Raw genomic sequence first — 24568 nt, 5'->3', positions numbered from 1 at the left:
TGAGTATGCGCAGGCAGGCACGGGAAAATTTCGTAACAACAACTCAAAGATGGCGACCATGTAACCCAAAACGTGCTTCTCTGCAGTTGGCTGTAGACTCGCTCTTGTGGTTATCATTGAATTTTGCAGCCGGCTCGCCGGACAGCTAACCAATCAGCGAGCCTCTTTTGTACTACTGTGACGTAAGAGTGAGACCCCGTAAAATGGGCGAAGTGCGAACAGTCTTCAGTTTTTCTTAAGTTTTAGCGGATTATTCGTCGTCCGAAGGTATGTTACGCCTTATTTTGGCTTCTTTTCATTACTTGAACCTCGTAAATTCGCCGTAGGGACATTATTACGAATCGGAATTCTCGCCGTCAGGGTCGAAAATTGATCGAAATTCGCATGCCTCGCTCCATGCCATGGAAATTTAGCGGAGTGCCAAACCCACTTTTTGTGACAACTCCGCCCGAAATAACTGAATTGTGACGTCAGTTCATGGGTCAATGTGTTCTATTTGGGCCGTTATCTTATTGTTTTGAAAACCGAACCTAATTTGGCAAGGCTGATGGAGAAATGAATTAGAACAGACGCAGGCACAGATGACCGGCGCGGCGCGAGGGAGACTGCTCTTGAACGTTCATTCCGAACAACTGCATGCCGACCTGCAATCGATAAACATTAAATTTTCAAAACAGTCCCGTGTGTCTGATGTTATTTTGATAGCATTTAATTTAGATAGTTCTAAAATGATAATTATTATAGGACGTTAATTCGAAGGGGGTTATTAAAAAATTGTTTTTTTATCAAGTTAAACGAAGTGAAGGATAAAAAAGTCGAGTATGTATGTAATGTATGTAACTCTGGCTTCTTGCTGCATGACGGAAGCTCTACATACAATAAAATTTTTATGTGATTTGAAGCTTCGAGTAGACAGTTCCATATTTAAATTCAACAAGCCACAACTTCAAACGAACACGCCATATTTGTGATGGAGTGGTTCATCGAACCAGCAAACTAATTGTTATATCCTACATACTCTTCTCATTTGAATTAGATATCATTTCCTGCTTTCTCCCCGTCCCTTTTTTATTTTATTTGGTTGCTTTCCAGTTTCGATTTGGTTGCCACCTTTTTATTTTCCCCGTTTTCCTTCTTAGCGTGTAACAAACAAAAAAAGGATAAAAAGGTGACGCTTTTTACATACATTAAATTCAGTGCTAAATTGAGTAAACAAGGCCCCGTGGCAAGCTTGGGGTCTCACCGTGAATTCGACGGCAGAGACGGAGGAGCGGCCAGAGGCCCTTTGCACCCGCGGGGCCCGCAGTTTGCTAGAAAATGTAAAGTCAACCATTTTCATAGTTGAAGAGACACTTATTAATTCGCAAATTGTCGGCTTTGCAGAATCGAAAAGAAAGCGAAGCAAATTGCAAACATGTCGTCGGTTGGCGCAGCAAGGCTCCCGTCGACCCGCACGACCAAAAAGGTTGAGAAGCCGCGACCCCTGAAGACGTCGCTGCGCAAGTCGACCTGCGAGAGTTTCGACGACGTCATGAAGCTGGTCGACATCGTGCTGGACAGAATGCACAGCAAGGAGGAGAACGTCAGGCACGACGTGGCCCAGATGGCCTCGCACCTCAAGCTCAACGGCCAGCACCTCGAGAGCATCTACGGCGACCAGCTGGACAGGAGCTTCATCGCCCTGAGAAACTTTGCCAACAACGATCAGCTGGACATTCTCACCAGACTGCACCTGCTCGAGCTGATTGAGCTGAGGGCCATGCACTGGGCCTTCACCGATGACACCACGGAGTACTACCAGGTTGGGGACCTTTTTAGTTATTATTTTTACAAGGCCAATTATTTATTAAATTTTCTCGAGTCCATTTTGGTTGGTAACACTGTCATTGTGAACGTTTCGTGAGAGGAAATACCGTTCACCGGGGACCAGATGCCCATTGAAATCAGTTCCCGCCGGTCAGATCCAAGATGGCGTCGAAATGTGGGCAGCTTAAAGCTCTCTCATAGACCATTTTTGACGAAGTTTCTGGGCAAACCAATCGCTTCTTGAGGTTCGAATCAGGAAAAAATGGATATTTTTCCGACCAAAAGGTCCAGAGCGACGTGCCTAGCATAAGTGTAACTTTTTCCCGCCAAAACAATATGAATGCGATAAGTGCGCATGCGTGAGAGCTGGCTGGATCTGACAAAGAAGTCGTTCGTACAGTCGGTCTCTCTGCAAGTCCTCAAACCAGCTGTGACGCATGCGCACTTCTCGCAATCATATTGTTTTGGTGGGAAAAAAGTTATACTTTTGTACTACGCACGTCGCGCTGGACGTTTTGGTCGGAAAAATATCCATTCTACCTAATTTGACCCTCAAGAATCGATTGGTGTGCTCAGAAACTTCTTCAAAGACGGTCTTTAACCGTTATTCTGTCGAAAACTCACTTCTTTACCACATTTTTATCTGCACCGCAACCCACTTGACGCCATACCTGCGCGTCGCGAGAATCTGACTCCCCGTGAGAGGAAATTTTTTATGTCAAATTTCTAGAAACGCTCAGATTGACGGTGATACTTCTTGCACCCAAAGCAACGGTGTTTTTTTATTTGCGATCTTATTTTTACGTTGGCCCTTTTGTTTATTTTTCCCCCAGGACAAGTTCGGCAAAAACGAACAAGACATGATTCCTTCGAGTGATATCCTCGCCTCTCCGGTGTCCGCCCACCTCATCTCGCCCACTCAGCCTCCAGTTATGTCATTCGAGCAGGCGGAACTAGTCAAGAACTCTGGCAAGTACTCTGGCGCCACCAAAGTGGCCGGAAAGAGCTTCCTCAAGGACGAAGTTGTCATTCGCAACTCGGACTCTGGCAAGGTGATGGGCATTAAAGGCCGCCGAGTGCACATGATAGAAGAGCTCAGCGAGACCATCATCTCGTTTGAAAGGGTGAATCCAGGGGCCAAGGAGCGTCTGGTGCAGATCACCGGGCCCAACGAAGACAACATCGAGCACGCCCGAAGGCTGATCGAAGAGACCATCCGCCGAAACGCCAGTCCTGACCGCCCCATGAGTTCCATTGCTGAAGATTCGCTTACGGAGAAGAGACCTGCCCCTCCCAACAGCCACCAGGCTGGAGAATACAAGTACACCGTCAACGTGGGCACCAACCCCATCAAGATCACTGGCGCCGACCCGAAACTCGTGTCCGAGGCCAAACTGGTGCTCGACGAATACTTCTCCAAGAACAGGTGGTCCCGGCGTGCGGGGGATGAGGGCGACTTCCTGTCCGACCAGGAACAAAGCCCCTCTGATGACAAGTCTCAGCCCGCCACCCCTCCCACCCCGCCTGCTCCCGAAGTCACTCATTGTCAGCTTGAGAAGCCCGCTCGGCTCGTGTACAGCAGGGACTTCCTGCTGCAGTGCTCCAAGTCACCTCTGAGCCAGGGTTCGCTGCCCAACTGGAACAACATCGCGCGCCAGAATCTGTCCATCGTGCGCAAGGTGCGTCTGGAGCAGGACTACACGAGACTGCCTCCTCCAAATTGCAGGCCTGTCTGTCTCCAGCTGGAAGGCGCAGCTGAAAAGTCTGAGCTGCAGCAGAGCAACTCGAGCAGCAAGCTCTCCGGCACTGGCGACAACACGCCGGTTGAGGATGAGGAGAAACCCGTCGTGGACCAAGAATCCAAAGCTTTTGCTGAGCTCGACATTGGAGCAACTGAACCTGATCCAGAGGAGAACACCGTGGTCGCTGCCAAGGTTGATGGGTCTGAAAATGCTCCTCCGTTAGATGGTTGGGAGGAGAAGAATTGATCTGGTCATTGCTAATCTCAAGCTAATTTATTGTAAGCAATAATAAAGTTCTCATTTACTCAAGTCAAAAGTAATCAAATGCTAATCTTTTGTAATCTCTGGCAACTAGTTAATATTTTGTACACGGCTAGCACTTGTATCAATAAAGTGATCTACTAAGATGCGTAACTCTGATACTTTGTCAGTCACCCACCCGATTTTACTGTTTTCCGCGAATTCGCCAGACGTTCGTGCACATTCTCAGCGACTGTGCGGCTTGCTTTTATTATCAAGCGCGCGCTGACTGTGTTTTCGTTCGTCGGCTATATTTGTGGCGCGCGTTAAGGGTTGTTGTTCCTCATTTAACGTGAGTCACTCAAATTTAAAAGAAAGATACCCCACAATAACAGTCTCGCGCGCGCTGGCGAGAGCGAAGAAGTAGGCGAGAAACCAGCCTCATGAGCGGTGACAATCGCTCGCGCGCGTAAGAGGGGTCTGCCTCGCGCCGCGCCGCTGTACCTGTGCCAATCTAGGTCAACATACTCCAATATAATACCACACGCCGAACGCGCGACCTTGTTTGTTTCCCTAGCTGTGTGGCCCGCGCCCTTTGTAGTTCCATACGCAAGATGAGGTTGTTTATTGTCCGCCCTCTGGCCCCTTTATTCTAGAATTGGATTTGTTAGATTTTTTAAACAATCCTAAAAGCAGCTTGCGTGACTTTAAACAAAAATTGCCTCGTTAACCCCTTTTCAGACTTCAAGTTCAGAATTTATGATTTTTTTTAATGCACAAAAAATGCTGCATTAGAGACACGCTACTACTTCCATATTTTTTACTGCGTTAAAAATACTGTAAAATCGTGGAAAATCCTTGCTGCGGAAATTAACCTAGAAATTAAAAATGTAAATTTTTTTAGAAACGTGGCTGCAAAGTTAGCATCCATGCTTTTCAAATGGTGAGGACTGTCTCCTTACTTGAAATCTGATTTTATTTCCCAAAAAAGAGCTTCCCTTAAAACGATGTTGGACAGATCTCGACGAGAGGAATCGAAATCTGCCAAGAAAATGTGGTCAAGCGCTGGAAATTTTGCAAAAAATTTAAATTTTCTACTGGAGCAAGGTCCATTTTTACTCTATTGCAAATTATAGAATAAATTATTTAATGCATCTAACAGAACAAAAAATTTTTAAATATCACCTTGTTTTGATCTACTTTAAAATTTTTCTCATTCTAGTTCACCACTCGTAATTAAGAGTCACAAAGCTACGCAAAACTTGATCCGCTTTTCTTGGAGTGTTACCGGGGTGAAACTCGAAACATTTTTTCGCCGAGTGTCGTTTTTGAAACCTCCAAGCTGGCAATGGAGCTCGGCGCTGTTTCAAATTAACTTCCAGGAACAGCACTCAAAGCGCGTTCCGCTCGTTCGAGCGGCAGCCTAGCCCACTGAGCGACGTCAAAAGCAAAACAAACGTACGATAAATCCGAGCACCTTTTCTGCTCGGTCAGACGGACGTAATCCCCCTGCTAATTGTTTACAATTCCCGGCCACATCGGAGCCGATTTTGATAGCGTGACGCAATTAAAATGCGTATTATAAAAGCAGCAGTTAGCCAGTTGGGTGATTTACTCGCCGGCCGCCTATTTTTAGCCTGATCTCGGGTGGCGGTCCCACCCGGTCCCTCGAGGGCATTCGCGGCAGACGCGCGCCCGCGTGCTAATTAATTACTCAATTAATTCTGCGGCGAATAAATTTTCATTGAGTTCGATCGAGAGTGTTGTATAGAAATGCAAATTGCAGGCCGGCGTGTGAAGCGAAATTTTCTTTTGATCTGGCTCGTCGGCGCGCTGCTAATTCACCTAATTCATAAGGCAGGCAAATGAATGGAGCGTGCATGGAACGCGCGCGCGCGCCTGCCGCCTGAATTATTTACGGAACACGATAATCGACGGCCGATGCGATCATCGTCTCTGATGTCATAATGGCCATGTGATTTTCAAAGCTAATTCGCTTTATCGGCTAATGAAGGTGTTATTCTTGGCACTAAACCGAACAAAAAAGCTGTTGGGCGCGACGCAACGCTGTGCCTGCTTGCGCTGACCACTTTGTACTTTTGGTTTTGACTCGCCTGCACTTCGCACGCCGTGCCAAGTTATATTTGAGGCTTCGTGCGCCGATTTTGGTCTCGCGAAACGCGATTTTTGCATATTTTGCACACGGTTGCTTAGAAGCAATTTTTCTACCTCTTTAAAAATGAGTTTTCTCCAGTCTAAATCTGTTGAGACACGTAAAAAACCGACACGCTAATGGTAAGTTAAAATTTTTGCTGAATCATTAATTCTTATTTAACGAATTTATGGCTGTAGAAAGTAAGAGCCTCTCAAATGAAAAAATACCAATTATTTATTTTATTTTAAATTTTTAATTATTAAATTTAGCTCAAAACTCAGGATAAATAATAATTGCTATTCAAAATTTCATAGAGACTTTGTTCATTTCTTTACTTTGAACAAATAACGATCTCATTTACTAAAAAATACCAATGTTTTCCTAATCTTCCTGTCTTTTTTAAATTGGGAAAGTAATTAGAAGCATATTGTTAGTTACTGCAAATCATGTTTACACCAAGGGTACCAAAGTAATCAAAGATTAGGAAATTTTATTTATTGGAAATTATACTTTTAATGGTCTCGAGTCTATTGCACAATAACACAATTATTTCCTTGACCTTTTACGGAAATAAATATTTGTCACCTCTTGAACCATCAAAATAATTTCAGAACAGCAAACGCTTGTGGATTTTGCTAATTTTAATTTAAATCATGATTTTTATCTAGATCTGTTAAATTTTGAAATCAGTGATCGAGTGCAACAAATGCATTGCTGCCTCCCAATCGCAATTCGCAATAACTATTTCTGCATAGAAGTAATCGAACCGCACCGTTGTTGCGAATCGGTGAGCAGACTGCGGCCCAAGACGCGGGAATTTAAGTAGCACAACCTCAGCGTCCAATACACATAAACACAGAGCTAGTATTGATCCCAGCCGTGAGGGAAAATGAGTAAAAGCACCGGCCCAAGTTCTCAAGACGGCGATGCATGCCTTCGCATATATGAACAATCCTCTCCAGCCGGGAACCGTTGGTGATTGCTCCGCCCGACTGACGCGCGTTTGATTGCCGCCTGCACGATGTAATTAATTTTGCTACGTTCGATACATTACGCGGTTCTCGCACTGACTAGCGAACTCGCGACCCACATCTTATTTCTCCTCAGCACGGTGATTGCATGCAGCTTTTATAATATTTTCCATGTTGTGTTACATGCGAAAGCCGCGCCTAAAGCAGGCATTAACGCGCAAATCCCGCGTGACATCTGTTTCACCTTGACATGCAAATTTATTTATTTTTCGGCTCGATTGTGTCGCCGCCGAGTGTGTTTGCTCTGTCGGTAATTGCAGGGCGTCGCTTTGTTTCATATAAATATTTTGGTGCCGCCACCGAGATCGCGGACGGTTGTTGTTTGTGCATGGATCTGTCGTGCAACCTTAATTGATTTATCCGCCCGTGGGCATGCCGATCGCGAAATTGATTTTCCGATTGCGTGGAGAAGTAGTTCTTCGTCAGGCCTTTCCATCGACGTTTCTATTCTAGGAAGCTCAGCGTTTCGAGAAAGAGCAATCACTACTCCTGCAAGACAAACAGCTTCGTCTGTTTAAACAGCGAGTGCAAAATTGCTGGAAAATAGCATCGAGTTTAATTTTTTGAGTTTTGCGAAATGCGAATTTGATTATCAATGAACCTGTTTGTTTAGAACCAATCAAATACATAAATTCCAGTGTTTGCGGTGGATTGAATACACCAGATGTAAAAATTTTTAGGGTTTGAAGCCCCCAATAGATGGCACCACCGTATACTTTGGTAATAAATTTAATTTTAATGCACTTCCGCTGCAATTTCAGACTTAATCCTGCTACTTTGCATTCTTTACTTAATAATGATTTATTTTGACGTGCTGAAAACCAAAATCGGTTAAGCCAATCGCCGTAGAATCGTGAAAAACTATTTTTTTAAATATAAAATCTTTTCCGCGGCGTTTCTACGGTGAATGGCTGGACTGATTAGGGTTTTCAGCACGTCAACAGAAAGCATATAAAGTGAAGAACTCACAGTGGCAGGATTGAGTCTGAAATCGCAGCGGAAGTGCCTTTAAAATAAATTGATTAAGAAAGTATACGGTGGCGCCATCTGTTGGCGGCTTCTAAAACTAAGTGCAAAAAGACAACCGCCAGAGACAGTGCGTAATTGATCCGCTATAATGTAGCGCTCTCCAGTCTCCAATCCGTTGTCATTGCACCCGGCTACGACTCTTTTTCATGCATATTAATGGAAATCATCGCCATTTTCGGAATGTCGGTATGCAAATGAAACCGCAGACAAGACAGCGGCCTGATAAATTAGTCAAACAACAATCCATCTCGGTGCGAACAGAGCCGCCACTCACTACCACAGGGGGGCAAACACAACCAGCAGACTATTATAGTTTCGGGGCACGCGGCAGCCGCGCACCTACAGATAAAACCCGCGGCCAAAAACTTTGGTAGCAAAAGCCATAAGCCAGTACTGCTGGTCGTTTATTATTTTCGGTCGCTTCTCCGATAAGTAATGGTCAGTCCGAAGCATAGTGGTGATCGCTCATATCTGCCAGAATGTCCGTTTTAATTTAGACTAACATCTTTGCAAAAACTATTTATTTGCTGTATTGTGTATTGCGGCCATGCGTTCGTTAACATTTCTTTTAGTTAAAAAATGCAGTGCATTGGTAAAAGCGTTTTTTTTATTTTATCAATTTATATCTTGCAGGCAATGTTTGCACCTCAGTTATCAATAATTTTCTAGCTCACGACCTCGACTTGAAAAAATTGCCAGAGAAATTTTTGGAGAAATTGAGGCAGAAAATGGGAATTTAAAAGAAAAAAAAATGGAAATGCAATTTTTTTCGTAGGAAAAATGGAAAAATTAAATTCTTGCACAAGAAATCGGTAAAAATTGAGTGGTAAAAACCATTCGGGTGGTCAGGAAATGCAGCCCTGGTTATTTGTTGGTTTTGTGATTTGAAATTTTGATGCTTGAATTCCAAAAGTCAATAGCATTCCAAAATAGCGTTTGGAGTGCGTTCCAGAGATAGGAAAAATAATCATATCTGCTCAAATTCCGATAGAGATTTTCTAGATAGCGTGATCAAACTCGAGGCACATTTATTTCCCTCAAATATTTACTGTGCGCTGTTATTGATCAGAGACGTATCCGTTTAGAGTGCAGTTGACAACCAAAGCTTTTTAAACTCCTTTCATCTTTTATCTATTGTCAGCTGCAAAACCATTTGGAAACTCATTTCCAAAAATGTGAGTACATTTCCCCTTCGTATTTAATTACCTAATTAGAAATTTTCTCAACACAAATGAAGCAAGCAGAAATTACGGAACTTCCCTCCCATTTCCTGTTCAAGCAATCCTTACAGAATATAGCGCAAGCACGATTATTGCATCCCCTTACGCCAGCAAGTCAGTGATCCACTTAACTTGCGCACCATCCGCAAATTTATCAAGTTTGCGTTGTAACAGTTAGACTGGCCTACGCAACCGGCATTTCTAAGTCATCCATCCACCCCAGGGGGTGCAATGCTATTATTTGAGAGGAGCACTAGGGGCTGCTTTTGATAAGGTGAAGGTGGGGGAAGACGGCGCGAGCACCAATGAACCGTGCATGCCGGCATAAATATCTAGTCGTCTGTTTTTGTTGTTGAGTTGCCAAGTAAGTGGAGACGGAGCGCGCTTGTAGACACCGCGGCGCAACAAACGGGCACGCGGAAGGGTCACTCGACGCGAAATTGGATCGTCACCATGATTGACTTCGACTTCAGGTGGGTCACGCGCGCTGCTTCCTCAAAATCTGCGTTTTTCAAACAGTCGGCACTTTGAGCCGATTTGGCGAACGCAAACTTGTTGGCGTTGAGCTCTTGCTTGGGTTCACACTTTTGAACTTTGGCGCAGCCCCTTTTAGAACCAGAGAAGCCGAAGTTTGGACAAGCTCACGCCTACCAGAATAGTTTTAAGAAATATCCCTTTTTGCTACACTGCGGAATGCATGTTAAAATAGGCTGGCGTGCTCTCGCGTTTTCAAATATATATATTTCACAATTTGTCAACAAGCACGCAAAGCGAATAACACAACTGTTTAATCGATATATTTTTTCCTTCCTCCACTCTATGAAATATCGAGGCTTTGTTTTTATCATCAACTCTGCTGTCAAAACAGTTTTATTTATTAGACTTTTTGAAATATTGTAAATGTTGTGACTTGATCCATTAAAATGAGCAATAGTCGTGTAAGTAAAGATGACAAGGAACGAGATAAAAACATTTCGATCAAAAAGCAGAAAAGCCGTTTCGCAAATCCGCGAACGGAAAGATCTGGAAGTGCTCGTTGGCAACATATTGGATTTTTCCTATTATTCTTTAACAGTTTGTGAATCTCACCCCCCAGTTCTCGCAGGGTTTATTTTTCCAGCTGGATGCGCACCAATCGGTCGGCACTTTATCGATCAAATTTCGTTGTCGGAACGCCCTAACGGAGCCGGCGTTGGGCAAGCCAAGCATGCACTTTTTCCTCTCGGGGCACAATCGGTAAATGCATGCATAATAGCCGTAGCCGCCGCGTACAGCGTATAGGTAGCAGTGACCTTCCGCAACCCGTCGATTTGCACACACCAACGCGCTTACACCGGGCATATTGCGCATAACCTTGAGCCAAAGGGCCGTTACCAGTGGCGACCGTTTAAATGAGAGCAGAGAGCACGCTTATTGCCGAGCACTCCGCATGGGGATGGGGATATCAAGCTTGACCACATTTTACTTTTTAGTTTCTGCTACCATTGCTATATTATGCACATTTCAACTGTAACTGCGGTGTGTTTAATTAGGAAAAAAATATTACAAACAGGGTTGCATTTACTTAACACCCGTTATTTTTCACCACTCAATTTTAACCAATTTCTTGCGCAAGAAATGAAAATTTTCAATTGTTCCCCTGTGAAAAATGTCCTCTACTGTGCAGATTTTTTTTCTTTAAAATCACCGGGGTCCGGATTGACGCGCCTCGCAGATATGGCGTCTGGTAGAGTACGGCGAAAAATTACAAAACGTGGATTGGAAATTTTATCATGGAAATAGCTTCAGCACATTAAATATTTTTGTTGTTATTTCTTTAAAAACCGCTTATAAGCCCGGTAATTGACTAATGGAAATGTAATAAAATACGCGGGAATGAAATTATTAGGACTGTCTCCTGATTGGCCTTTTTTTATGCTGCTTTTTTCCAACCCTAGCGATCACAAATTTACAGTTCAGTATTTGATAGCAAACTTCAATTAAAAAATCTATCCGAAAGTTGATGTTCTTGTACTGCTTTGAGCTTACAAATTCTCTCCACTCCGCAGAATACAAAAATCATCTCCCCGCGCAGAAAAAAAAGCGTTAAACCCTTTTCCCTTCCCTTTTCAAACATCTCGCAAATTGGGGAAACAAATGAAGCGTCAGAGCAGCGAATAGTGCGCCGAGGGCGAATTTTGCCGCTGACCCACATTCCATTTGAATTCCCAACTGAGCCAGGGATGTTTTTTCCAAGCTTTATTTTCGCGATTCGCTCGCTCTGAGTCGGGTCGCACATCACGTATGAATGAGGATGATACGGAGCCTTTCCGGCCAACTTTTGTGTGTGCAAGTCGAGTTTTTTTTACCGTAGCAGTATACGTACAAACATCGGCGCGGCGGCTGCTAAAGAGAACCGCGCGCGCGTGCACACATAGCGAGAGTGGAGTACACATTTACACAGCAGAGGCTGGCTGCTGGAACAAGCCGTCCGGCGGTCGATATTCACAAGAAAGTCTGCACGCAAAATAATTTATTATTTATTTTGTCGGTCGCAAGAGAGCAAGCAAACTGCTTGCAGATGCTGATGGCCGGCCTGCCGGCCGGCCGGCCGGCGCTCGAAACAGAGACGGAAGCGAGAGAAAGAAGAGCCGGCCGGCTCAATTGCTAATTTGGCACTGCCCACCGAAATTAATGTCACTTTTAATAGAAGCACTTGAACTGCAGACGCTGCGCAACTCCTAAATGGGCGTATTTTTAGAATTGAATGCGAAAACATGACAACACGCGCAGCCGGCGCTCTTATCTCTCCTCTTTGTGTGCAACTTTTGTGTTTGTTTGAGATTTTCCAGACGCAATATTTAGTATTACGTAGATGGCATTCCTTCTTTCTCAACGTTGTAAATTATGAAATTTGAAAGACAAAGCTCCAATTTTTAATGTTCGAAAATTTTGAGGCCATTGTTTGTTGGTGCTAGAAGTCGTTGAAATGTTGAAATAGTTGAAAGAAAAATTGGTATGCTTGGCCGAGCTCTTTGAAGTAGACAAGATATTATTGCTATGGTTGCGACTTTGTGATGTTAACAAGATTTGTACCCGAGTTCACATAACTTACAAAGATTGACTCTTTTATATAACCCTCCAGGCTAAAGGTGAAAAAGTGTACGGTGCGGTGAAATATCAATCAGTTACACAAGGCTGAAGACCCGCAAGTTCAATCCAAAACAACTAGTTTGTGATGATTCTTTTTTGAACTATCATAGACTAAAACCGGACTGTCGAAAATGGTTGCGTTTTTAATAAGGAGGATTGATACTAATAAATTCTGGAAAATGCTTGTTGCCGATGCATGAAATCGTCCCATTGGATTCAAAATTGACCAAAGCAGTACTGTAAATTTGTGAGAAAAGTGGCTGCAAAGTTAGCACTGTCTCCTTTTACTAGGACTGTCTCCTTATTCAAAATCCTATTCTATTTCATAGCAAAGAGTTTCCCTAAAACGCTGTTGGGCAGATCTCGACGAGAGGAATCGAAATCTGCCAAGAAAATGTGATCAAGCGCTGGAAATTTTAGAGAAAATTTGAATTTTTACAGAAAAGGTCATATTTTATTATTACAGATTGTTCATTGCATCAAACAATTCAAATTTTCAAATCTCGCCCTATATCGATCCACTTTAAAGGCAATGAGAATAGCATAAATAAAAAAATGCTATAATTAATTTATTTGATTCTGCGCTGAAGAAATTATTCAACTGCTGCTACGAAAAAGTCACGCTCTCTGGAGTTGACAGTTGTCTATAGCGGAATCGTGTCCCGCAGACTGCAGGCATGATCTGCATCTCGTCTCGCGCCTAGCCGTTTCCAATTTGTCGTCGTGATGTGCCTCTCGATTGATGCGCTGTGAATAAATTTTAATTGTGTATAACGAGCTGTGCCAGTCCGTCTCCGTGTCGAGCCTTTTTGCACAGAGAGCGCAGGGACACGGGCGATTAAATCCTTTGTCGATGCTTGCGAATGTGCTCCTCCGCTTCCTCTGATATACTTTTCACTTGGCAAATTTTCAATGTGCAGTGGACAAAAAATTCAGGTCAGCCCCAGGCAGCCCTTGACGCGCACGTTTGCTGTAATTTCGCCTTTTATTCTCGCGGCTATCATCAACAGCAAAAGTGCAGCGCAGCCATAAAAATATACATGCGTGGCGTGCAAATAGTTTGTTATTAGTTTAGAGGGCTTTTGCAGCCACGCCAGCTAGCACTCGATAAACAATTGGTTTTGAAGAGAGAACATTTGTTAGCGGTCGATATCGGTTGGAAAAACCGTTGAGCACTGGGCAAACAGCATTTTTTTAGGGATTTCCAATAAAAAGTAATTTTAATGAGAAATTAATTTTTTTATCATTTTTTGTGTTTCTTTACAATAAAAAAAAATGGAAATGGTTTAAAACCGAAGATTTTATTACCTTTTTCAATCTGTTATTTTATAATTTCTTGTGATTAACATTGAATTAAATAAATGGTTTTTGAAAAGAAAAAGTAACAACGTGATGCACATAAAATGCATAATTTTAAGTTTTTCTGCCTGAAACAAAATGCATTCATCAAGCTCTACATCACTAGAGATTTAAAGTAGAGAAGGTAAACAAGATAAATCTGCGTTAAACTTTGCTCTATTTTAACTGCGCGTGGCCGATCCACGCCATCAACTGGCGTTCAATTAATAGTGGAAAACGACACCAATTAATTATACATCTTAATGGGTCGCTTGCAGAATTTACTCTATTCAGGGCGAACCCATTTCCCCGCCACAATTATTTTTTTATCTTTTGTGACAGGTCATGCGAGCGGAGTCGGCTCTCGCTTTTTTGAAGCTAATTAGCTGATAACCCATTTTTGACCGCGAGGACAAACCAACAGCATGTGCGAACGAACAAACCGCGACTTTTCACTTTTGGCCTCCACGGCCGCAGTTTAATCATTAATTATCGTGCCGCTTTCGTTTCTCACTCTTGATTAGGCATTCCTGCCTGTTGACTGATGAGTCGATTGTGTTTATTCTGTTGATTTATTAAAAAGAACCAATTTCTACTCAACAAATAAATATTATAAAGCAAAAGAGTGCATAAACACTCAATCATGACGAGCGTGTATTGCGCAAAAATCACCTTTACGTGGGAAACAACCTTGTTGCAAATGTTGATACGTTTATTTTTTTCAATAATGCAACCCTAGAGTCATTCATGCCTTATTAGCGCCGACTTACGTTTCTTTGCAAGGCGCTGAATGAAAAATGTGTGCAAATAGATGGTCGCCAACTGGACGGATTAATTAATGCGTCGCGACACAAAGTCATTGGCGTCAAGGCAGATAGACCGCAATCCGCGAGAAACCCGATCGCCGGGGTATTTCTATAGAAATTCTCTTTCCTCTCGAAACCCACACCCCGGTCTTGTAAAAATATCTACGCAAAAATGAGTCATCCAAGTGGCGAGAGCAATGAAATTATTTCGGGCCTGCACTAGGTCCTCTCACCGTGTACCGCGTGCAAGTTCAAGGTTTGATGAGGTGCTATCGATTAGCAGGGCTGGCACGAGAGCACCAGAGGGCGGCTTTCATGCTCCAAACTTATTTGCTACTAGCGAGATGGAGTTTCAGCGCACATTATTTTGCGGCATGAGCCTCACTTTGATTGGAGGCGCTTGTGGATATAATTCTCCTTTGTGCAAAATGTGTTTTTTTTATCAAAACTTGTGATATATTAATTGTAATATTTACTCTAAAGGCAATTTATAACATTTGAAATTGGTATCAGTTAATTGATAAACATCAATTTAATTTGAGCAATCGATATTCATAAAACTCTCTGCCTACAGGGAATATTTTCAGAAATGAGTGTTTTTTAGTGGTTGCGGTGTTATTTTCAATTTTCAATTCATCAGTTGCGTAGTGTTCGAATCGACCAATAGATGGTGCCATTGGTTTCTTTCGATTTTAATTAACTCTCCGATGTGATTTAAGACTCAATGCTGCTGCTGTGCATTCTGCTTCTAGAATTATTTCTTAAGACGTGCTGAAAACAAAAATCAGTCCAACCATTCCCCGTAGAAACGTTGGAAAAGATTTTTTTATTTTAAAAAAAGTGGTTTTTACGATTTTACGGTGATTGGCTTAACCGAAGCAGTAGCAGAATTGAGTCTGAAATCGCAGCGCAAAAGTGCCATAAAATCGAAAGTATGCGATGGCGCCATCTGTTGGCGGCTTCGAACCCTAACTGTTGAATTGTTAATGAGTCTTTCGCTGATGAAATTTCATACTACTGTTTATTTTTCGAATTTTGCTCTATAACCGCATCTTCTGTTCTTGACTCAATTTGAATCGCCGTCTCCCTTTAACTCTGTTGGCTCCCTCCGGAATCCCCTCTTCTCTTCTCGACCCCAATGTTTTCAGCCCGTTCCTCTCTTTCTCTCTCTCTCTAGATCTCTGTTATTACGAGAAAATAATATCGACGGAGAGCGCGTCTATTTTTAAAAAGTCGGACAGCAGTCCACCTACTAGGTGCAAGGGCATCCATCCCCAGACAGTCTCAGATCCCCCGCTTTTGAGCCAATTAAACGTGACTCCGGGAACGTCCAACGAAATAAAATCTTGGCGGCCGGCAGCTGTCGGTCGAAAGTGTGCCAAAATCCAACCCTTAATGAAGAGTACGTGGGTTTGACTAATCATCCCGGCATACCTGAGGCGCAAAAGTGAAACTTTGTGGGCAAAACTCGCGTTCTTTCACTTCTTGGCAGGGCACGCGAAAAGCAATTACACACGCCACACGCCGGACAGTAATAAGAACAACGAAAGGAAGAGCACGCAGGGTGACGAATGGATTTAATTCGCCCGCAAAAGCAGGCCGTAAATCGCGCTGCAGCGATGCGCAAATTATGATTCACCGCTGCACGAGGAAATGGGTCAAGAGTTGCATTTTATGCCTCGTGTAGAGCAAGATTATTGTTTTGAAATTATGGCTCTCGGACGCGGGGCTGCCCACGTGCCCTCCCTCACTCGACTTGGTTTTATGTCGGATATGGACAAGTACACACGCCAGCAAAATGGTCCGTGCATGTGCACAAGACAAGTGCACTCGGCTCCGACGAGAGCTAGCTTGTACCCATACCGTACACTCTCGCCTTTTGTCATCGGCGATGGGCTTTTCGAGTTTGATGTAAAAACAGAGAGCCACCGACACTCTGACCTATTTTCTCCACAGCAGATGTACCGCGAGCGTACTGAGGGGCTTGCTCGAGCACCCGCCACCGCGCGCTCTCTGCCTGAAATTCGCCAACATACTTGGATCACTTCTCTCAACTTGCCTTCCACCGCACAACCGCACGCTTTTTTAAATTGTTTAAAGTGGATCGATGCAGGGCGATATATTGAAAATTATTTGAATTGTTGGATGCAATAAATTTTTTTCTTCAATTTAAGAGTAAAAATTCGAATTTTTTAAATGCTCTCTAAAATGTACAGCGCTTGACCACATTTTCTTGGCTCGTCGAGATCTGTCCATCAGTGTGTTTAGGGAAACTCTTTGTTGTGAAATAAAATAGAATTTCAAATAAGGAGACAGTCAATTACTTAGCAGCAAAAATTTAGTCTGCTATTTATCTCAATTTTGGCTTCAGCTGAATCCTAAGGGTTGAATCTTAATGCTTATAATGCTACAAGGATTTTTCAGAATTTTGCAGTATCTTTTAGAGGTTGCAAAACATTTTCCCCTCTTATTTAAGGTTATTGGGGGAATGTTTAATTAATTTAAATCATAAATAAAATTTATTTATATTTTAGTTAAAAATTTTATTTTTAAAATATTAAATACTAAAAATTTATTTTTTCAATTTTAATTCATTTTAACGTATATTTTTGTTTTTAATTTGATTGAAATGTACCAATTTCATTAATAATCATCACTACATAGTTTTTACTTTTATCTTGAAATAGTAACTCAATCCACTATTAAATGTTGTAAGCAATTTTAATTTTTTCTAATTCAGCCTCCGTGTTTATTACAATTAAATTTACAGATGCAACAACTTAAATTAAAATTAAAGTGAAACAGGTCACTTTTGGCTTGAACTGAATCCTAAGAGATGAGTTCATGCATTGTCAACAAGGATTTTCCTGGATTTTGCAGTATCAATCCTCTTAGGGCCACTGAAGTGAGGCATAAAAATGTACATGCTTTAGAAGTTTGATTGTTCCCTTCTTGGAAATGAATAAATCGCCCTTTTACTGATTTGCAACCAGTCCATCTATTTACTTTCAAAGCTTTGCAAGTTCCCAAATCGTGTCAAAAAATATTGCTTAAATCTCTTCTGCAGAGAGAGAAAGAGAAAGAGAGAGAGAGAGAGATTTTATATTTTAACGACGTTGTTTGAATATGAATTGATCATATATATGATCCACAAACAGAATTGAAAATAGCACACTCATATAAATCCGTGCCTCTTGATGACGGTCATTCTTCATTTTCACGTTTGCGGCGACGAAGAACCGTTTCTCTGCAGCGTGCATGCTTGCGGAGCGTATTTTATTCATTCAGCACTCTCCCACGCACGCATTTTTTCGTCAAGAGCCGCCGCGCTGCATTTTGAATCACATCCAGAAGCCGAAAGTGTACGTGCATACTCTACGATCACGACGCTGCAGCACCCGCGCGTGATTTATTGCTCAATCTTTTGAGTCCTTAAAGTCCGAGCCTGTCGTCGTCTGCGCGGAATGACAAATTGCGTGACCTTATTTTTACTAGAAAAGATGTATCTATCGGACGTTGCACTGGGTGGTTTTCTGTACAATGAGCAACATTTTGATTAATTAGTGTTTAAATAATTGTCGCTTGTTAATATTTAACATGAGCAATAATTTAATAGAGTTCTCAGCCAGCCGAAGTGGGGAAAGGGTAAAAAAAAATAAAAGTGCAGGAAAAATTCAGCATGATCAAACTTTACGTTTAAAATATTGCTAGCCGCGCCAGCCGCCGCCTTAAATCTCGCGCCTGAGACCTCTACACAGAAGCTATAAATTTAAAAATTTCGAATTAAGCTGTTTTCAGCAAAGTTTCTTTTAACATTGGTTTAATTAGAAGAATAAAAAAGCTCTTAAATTTACTCCTGTTTTTGTTGAGTCGCTTTCGCCTGTGTTGTTTTTCACGCCTGAATATGAGCCCAAGCCAAAAACCTACATTAAAGAGAAGATTGAAACAAAGACAGCTGCCGCGGACCAACATTTCACTTAACAGTTGCCAACTTGATGCATCTCGATTTTTCATTCACGGTCACTAATTGCCTCCTTTATCTTCGGCACCAATTAATTCGAAGACTCGGCCGACCGAGCGCGTAGTAGCGAATTTCACTCGTATAATATATCCTCCTTCTACCTCGCGATCGGCGCGCGCGAATCAAAATTCTCGCGCCGCGATGACACTGCACAGCCGTCGGCCTGATCGTGCATTTGCATTTTCTCACGTTGTCGTTGGTGGCCTATGGCCAAGTGCGAAGCTCCTTTACCATGATCGTCACGTTCCTCTTTCTTACATAGTGCAAAGCCATCACTGCCTATTTATTGCAAGTTCATAGCGCGCTTTCATTCCGCGGCGGCGACCACATACAGGGCTCCGTCCGCCGCCGAAATGACGACCTCCTCTCCTTACTGGGCCTACAGGCCGCTGCTTTACTGGTAAAATAATTTTTGGCCCTTTATGGCTCGAGACTTTCTTCGGAGAAAATGGGTTTGTGCGTCGCGGCATGACACAACCAACGCTCTCGCCCACGGCGAATTTTTTTTATTCATTTTTCCCTTCACCTTTCCTCACGTGAAAAGCTGGCGTACTTATTAGCGTGTTTGGTTTTTTTGCAGGGGATGTGAGATGCCGGTAACATCGTCATACTCTCGGGGCGACGTGACGGTGCTACCCTCTTCGAGCGGAACCTCGCGAATAATGCCCGTGCCATCATCTTCAGGTACCTCCACTCGAAGATCATTTTCCTCGACCTCTGGTGTCTCCTCATCTGGCTCCTATAACTATCGAACGTTGGAACGACCCCTTTACCTAAGTAAGTAATTTGCCATTTGCGTTTATCCTCTCGGCCGCTGCGCACTAAGCGATAACTCGGGTTTAGTCACTGCAGACACGTTTAACTGACTCATCAGTCTCCAAATAAAAAATGTAACTCTCCGCTTTCATAAATTCATCACCGCATTTCTGTGAAACACAGAAAATCCCTTGAAACTACGAAATGTAAAAAAAATAACAACAACAATAAATTTATATTGTTTAAGGGCCACATTTACGCATATAAAGTTTTGTTGTGCACTGTCTCCATATGTACTATAAATCGTATTTTATTTAATTTCAAGTCGCTCTTAGTACATATTATGGCAAACATAAAACAACAATAATAATCTAAATCTTTGTTAAAAATACAATTTCAAAAAAATTCTTTTAGAGATAAAAGTGCCATTTTTTCTTCTGTTTACTGAAGTCAATGCAAAATAATTAATTTTAAATTGTTGCCTAGCATCAATCCAACAATGTAATGATTTTTTTCATTTTGTTCAATTCATTCTGCCTTAAAAGTCAGATCATTTTTTTAAAATTTGAATCAGGTGCATAGAATTTAATTTAAACTCGTTAGAACAATTCTTTTCTCATATACATTTAATTTTCAGGTTCAGTTAGCGCGACAGGATCCTACCTAACCTCAAGAACGTCTAGAATATCCTCAAGTTTAAACGAATACAAGCCCTCATCGGAATACAAGAGCTCCATCCTCAACTCGTCCTCCAGTTCGTACCCAAACAACGGCAGTAGCAGCAGCAGTGGGTACAGGAGCCGTTACTCTGGCATGTCATCTACGACTAGCAGTGCGTCTGCGGCTAATAGCTACTCATCCCCAAGCTATTCTCGGACCTCATCCACCACCAATGACACTGACAATAGGTTAATTCAGTTTCCCCATTTGAGAGTCAGTCTCCTTTCAACCATTGTTTGCACATACAGGGAGCGTGAAAATGGCACCACTTCATCCTGGAGGTCACGAGTCTACGCTGACACCAACACCAATTCCTCCTCCTCCTCTGCATCGAGTAAGCGACTGGACGGAGGCCAGCAGACAGCTTCCGCCTCTTCTCCCTCCTCGAGTGCTGGCAGGATCCAGCGACCAACTCTTCAAGAGTCCATTGATGCTGTTGCATCTAAACTGTCCGCGGTTAAAGACACTAGGTACAATTTCAACCTCTTCCCTCAATTTAATTTCTGTCCAGCATGATTCAATATTAACTATAACTGTATTTAACCTATATTAAATAATTAAGATCATGTTATTCTGCGTTCAGAGAGTGATAAGCCTTTTTAGTGAGAACAATTCATTATTGCAATGGTCAAACAGCCCCAATCATTTTAAGATTTTTTTACTGCAGCCAGTAGAATCAGATTTACAACCAAATCCAGGGTTGCATTTGCTTACCACCTGTTTTTTTCACCACTTGTTTTTACCACTCAAATTTTACCAATTTCTTGCGCAAGAAATGAATTTTTCCCATTTTCCCTTGGGAAAATCTTAAATTTGCTGTCGGATTGGTCAAAATTTCCTCTATTATGCAGATTTTTTCTTTTAAATTGTCATTTTCTGCCTCAATTGCTCAAAAAATTATTGAAAATTCAAGTGCAAACATTGCCTGCGAGAAACTGGGTAAAAAAACGTTTTTTACCACTGCACTGTATTTTTTTAAATGCTGGTTTTTTGACACCCTGACCAAATCGGACAGATCAAAACTATTATATTTTAACCCGAGTTCTTAAAATGTGGACTCTAGATTCACCAAAAAAATCACGGTTTGACCATTGTTAAAACAAAAATAAAGGGAAAAAACTGGATAAAACAAGAATAGAAAGAATTAAATTCAACAATTCTAATTCGCTGTTACATATTTGATACATTTTTTCTGGACAGCAGAATGTTTTTGTTCGAGGCATTTTACTATCACTTGTTGACTCACACGCACCTGTTTTGTTTTTGCTGCTCCTGCTTGCAAACAAATTAATTCTAAAGGTTTTTTAAGGCTTTAAGAGAGCAAAGGATTTTTAATTTAGTTTTATTAGCAATTTTGTGGGACATGCTTGGCCCAGGTAGTTCATTATTAATCAGCAAATAATAATCTTTCTTGATAAATGCTGCGGGCTAATTTATCAAACATTGGTGGTTATAGGAAGCATAATGATTGATTACACCATCTTTGTGAATTCATCGCATATACCCTACCTAAAACTCTAGATTATATTACAAAAGTAAGATCATTTAATTAGTGTCATACAAACATAAATAAGGATATCGTGATTATGGTTTTACTAAATGTAAATTAATATTTCAGCTCTGGGGCAACAAGTAAATACAAAAGCTCATACCTGAATGACGTTTCTGCAACCAGGCCTACTACTCTGAGATCTCGAAATACGCAGGTAATTATAACACATTGCTGAAATTAGTCGAGCTAATCGCCGAGGCAAAATTCCTTCAATCGCTACGTTGATTATTTGTAAATTAATAGACTCATATAATAATCTCCCCGCATGAACTGCTGTAACAAACTAACAAAATTGTGTTTGTCTCTCCTTGTGTTCCCCTCACAACCCTAAACCGATCAGGATCCCGACCTTGACGACAAAGACGAGGCCCGCCGACCCTCGGTCTTAGAGATGAGGCGATTATTTGACCCTTTGTTGACCACGTCTGACTCTAATCGGGCATCAAAGGAGGCTGTGACCAGTTCGGTGTCCGCTTCGGCGCCAACGAGCAGTTCTAAAGCAGCAGCAGCAGCAGTGTCCGGCTCCTTCGCCAACAACACAGAGCAGCAGAAGCCAGTGCCGTCAAAGCAGGACTCGGACGATGAAAGTTCGGAGAGTGAGGAGAGCGAAGAGTCGGAGGAGTCGAGTTCCGAGGAGGCCGCCGCGGCCGCCACTGCCACCGAGACCAAGGGCTCGACCGCCCGCAGGTCGCGGGCGAACACCAGCGCTGGCCTCCCTGCGGGCAGTGAGGATGGCGCCGCCGCCGATCACAATGACGTGAGTACCGCTTTTCACTCTTGGGACCCTGTACAAAAGTGTAATTATTATGAACATTTTACGCGTCAAACTCGATTATTTGGGAAACTCTGATTCAAATGAACACAAAACAACATAAGGCAACAATTATTACACAGCGCTGACGTCAATAACAGCAGATGATGATGATGATGATGATGATAATGCACTGAAATGGGGCATCATTCCTTTTGAAATTACCAACGCACGTGTTTCTTTTTGTGACTCACTTTTAGTAACTTCAATAATTCCAATAAAATTGAAATCAAATGAGAAACATAAATTGAATTGCAACCATCATTGACCAAAGACGCCATCTAGTAATTGTGACGCATTAGGAACTTTAGTTAATCATGGAATTAATCATGCTCCGTTCATCCAGTTCGATCAAATAGACACGGGTGGACGTGCCCCATCGAGGCGCATCGACTGGTGCAACAATAACCGCCCGCCGACCCTCGGGGTCCCGGCCAGGCCCCGAAAACGAAAATTTTGCACATTTACAAATTCATAGCTCGGCTCCAATGGGTCGTAGAGCAGAAAATCAATTTTGGATGTTCTTGCCATAAAAGGCTGCGTACGTTGGGCCCCATCGCCACCTCCGAAACCCCCAAAAATCGACGCAAAAAGTTACACTTTCATCTGATTTTTTTTCTCAATTGTCCTATGGGACAGAGGGTGATTTTGACCATCGGGCACTTCATTTCGCACACCCCCGCTTTGACCGGCCGGGTTTCAAGCCGATCCATCTGGTTTTGGCTATGATAGGGAAGCGATTTACTTATGGGACCCCGTAAGCTAGGCTCAAACATAACTTTCGGAGGCGCAAAAGAAGGGCGGCTGGAAAGAAGGTCGGCACAGTCGACTGTGTAGAATTTTTTTCTGCTGTCAGGGCGGCAATTTAAAATAATTTAAATTTTGGATGCAATAAGCAGTTGATCAATAAAAAATTGTTCTTATCAAAAAACGGACCTTTGCTGCAGTAAAAATCAAGTTTTTATTAATTTTCTCCGAAATTTCCAGCGCTTGACCAAATTTTCTTGGTAGTTTATGATTCCTCTCGTCGAGATCTGTCCAACAGCTTGTTTAGGGAAATTCTTTGTTGTGAAATAACATAGGATTTCAAGTAAGGAGACAATCCTCGCCATTTGCAGACACTTTTACTAAGGACAATTTAGGCTTCAACTGAATTCTCTTAAGCATTTTCCAGGGATTTTTCAATATGAATCCTCTTTAAACGGGGTGCTTGACACCGCGCCGCGATCTCTCGCTCAGCATTCAAACTAATCACATTGCTACAAAGACCGATCGGGGTGGACCACGGTGGCCAAAGAAAAGCGACAAGCAAAGTCTAGCCACTCGCCGTGTTTTGGCATGCACGTAGAAAAGCCTATTTTTACACTTCGTGCATTTAAAATCCGAGCGGCGGCTTTAGTGAGCGGTGCGGCTCGGTCCGAGAACAAGCCCGTGTGTCCGCAACACGCAGTTTGAGTGAATTTTCGTAATGTGAGCGAATCGCACGATGAACATCGCCGTCGAAATTGTCTCGTCGTGGCTGCCGTTCTCCGTGCTCGCCCTGATGCTGCTGGTCTTCATCGTGGGCTTGGTCGAAGGCTACCGCGGTGGCGGCGGCGGCGGCCCGTCGCGCGCCAATTATTGCGGCGGCTCCAAACGAGGCCCCAAATACCAGGCGGCGCAGACATTCCAACTCGCGGCGACGGGCGGCGCGGCGAGGCTCTCTGGAGGCGCCGCGACCACTTGCTACTCGGCGGAGACGCGACGAATCTCTCTTGGCGAGGTACTGCGAAAAATAAATTAAACCACCGCGCGCGTTCTGCTTGCAATGAAGAATTTCAAGTTGCGAAATAGGGTGCTTATCGTTTGGGTGAATTTGTGGCATGGCTAATTTCGTTATCAAAAGTGTGTTTGTTGACACAACAAAGGGTAATAGAGCTATAAATATTAAGCCACCGTGCTTGACAAAGTGTGAAATTAGCTCGGAATGAAGCTATATATACTTTGAACTTTGGAGTCTATGATAATAATTTTTTATTTCGATTCTTATCAAATTTATTAGGCGTGAATTTCGCGGAATTTACAAGATTATACGAGAGCGGTATGTTGAATATGCGTCAGTTATACGTTCATGAATGAATGTCTGTTTGTTGCAAACTATGCAAACTATTTGCCTTTGACGCGATACAACAGAGTAGTGAGAAACATACTTGATCAAAAAGTATGTATG

General features: G+C 42.6%; 1 protein-coding gene across 5 annotated transcripts in view; it reads left to right on the top strand.

Moving 5' to 3' along the window:
* Positions 1–96: 96 nt before the first annotated feature.
* The window catches only part of LOC135943520 (ubiquitin carboxyl-terminal hydrolase 2-like), a 42176-nt gene continuing 17704 nt past the window's right edge, over positions 97–24568 (top strand). Inside the window, exons 1-6 of one of the 5 annotated variants that reach the window (XM_065490086.1) lie at positions 97–267; positions 19101–19297; positions 19914–20184; positions 20245–20466; positions 21615–21702; positions 21889–22305. In XM_065490086.1, the coding sequence (XP_065346158.1) occupies positions 19111–19297; positions 19914–20184; positions 20245–20466; positions 21615–21702; positions 21889–22305 (1185 nt within the window). In that variant the 5' untranslated portion in view covers positions 97–267; positions 19101–19110. Of the gene's footprint in view, positions 268–9572; positions 9697–18733; positions 18921–19100; positions 19298–19913; positions 20185–20244; positions 20467–21614; positions 21703–21888; positions 22306–24568 lie in introns of those variants that run through there. The other 4 variants (XM_065490085.1, XM_065490087.1, XM_065490083.1 and 1 more) reach the window with 4 other exon arrangements.

The sequence above is a fragment of the Cloeon dipterum genome, chromosome 4 (assembly GCF_949628265.1).
Source record: "Cloeon dipterum chromosome 4, ieCloDipt1.1, whole genome shotgun sequence".
In the NCBI taxonomy this organism is placed as follows: domain Eukaryota; kingdom Metazoa; phylum Arthropoda; class Insecta; order Ephemeroptera; family Baetidae; genus Cloeon; species Cloeon dipterum.
This window is presented reverse-complemented; position numbering and strand designations above follow the sequence as displayed.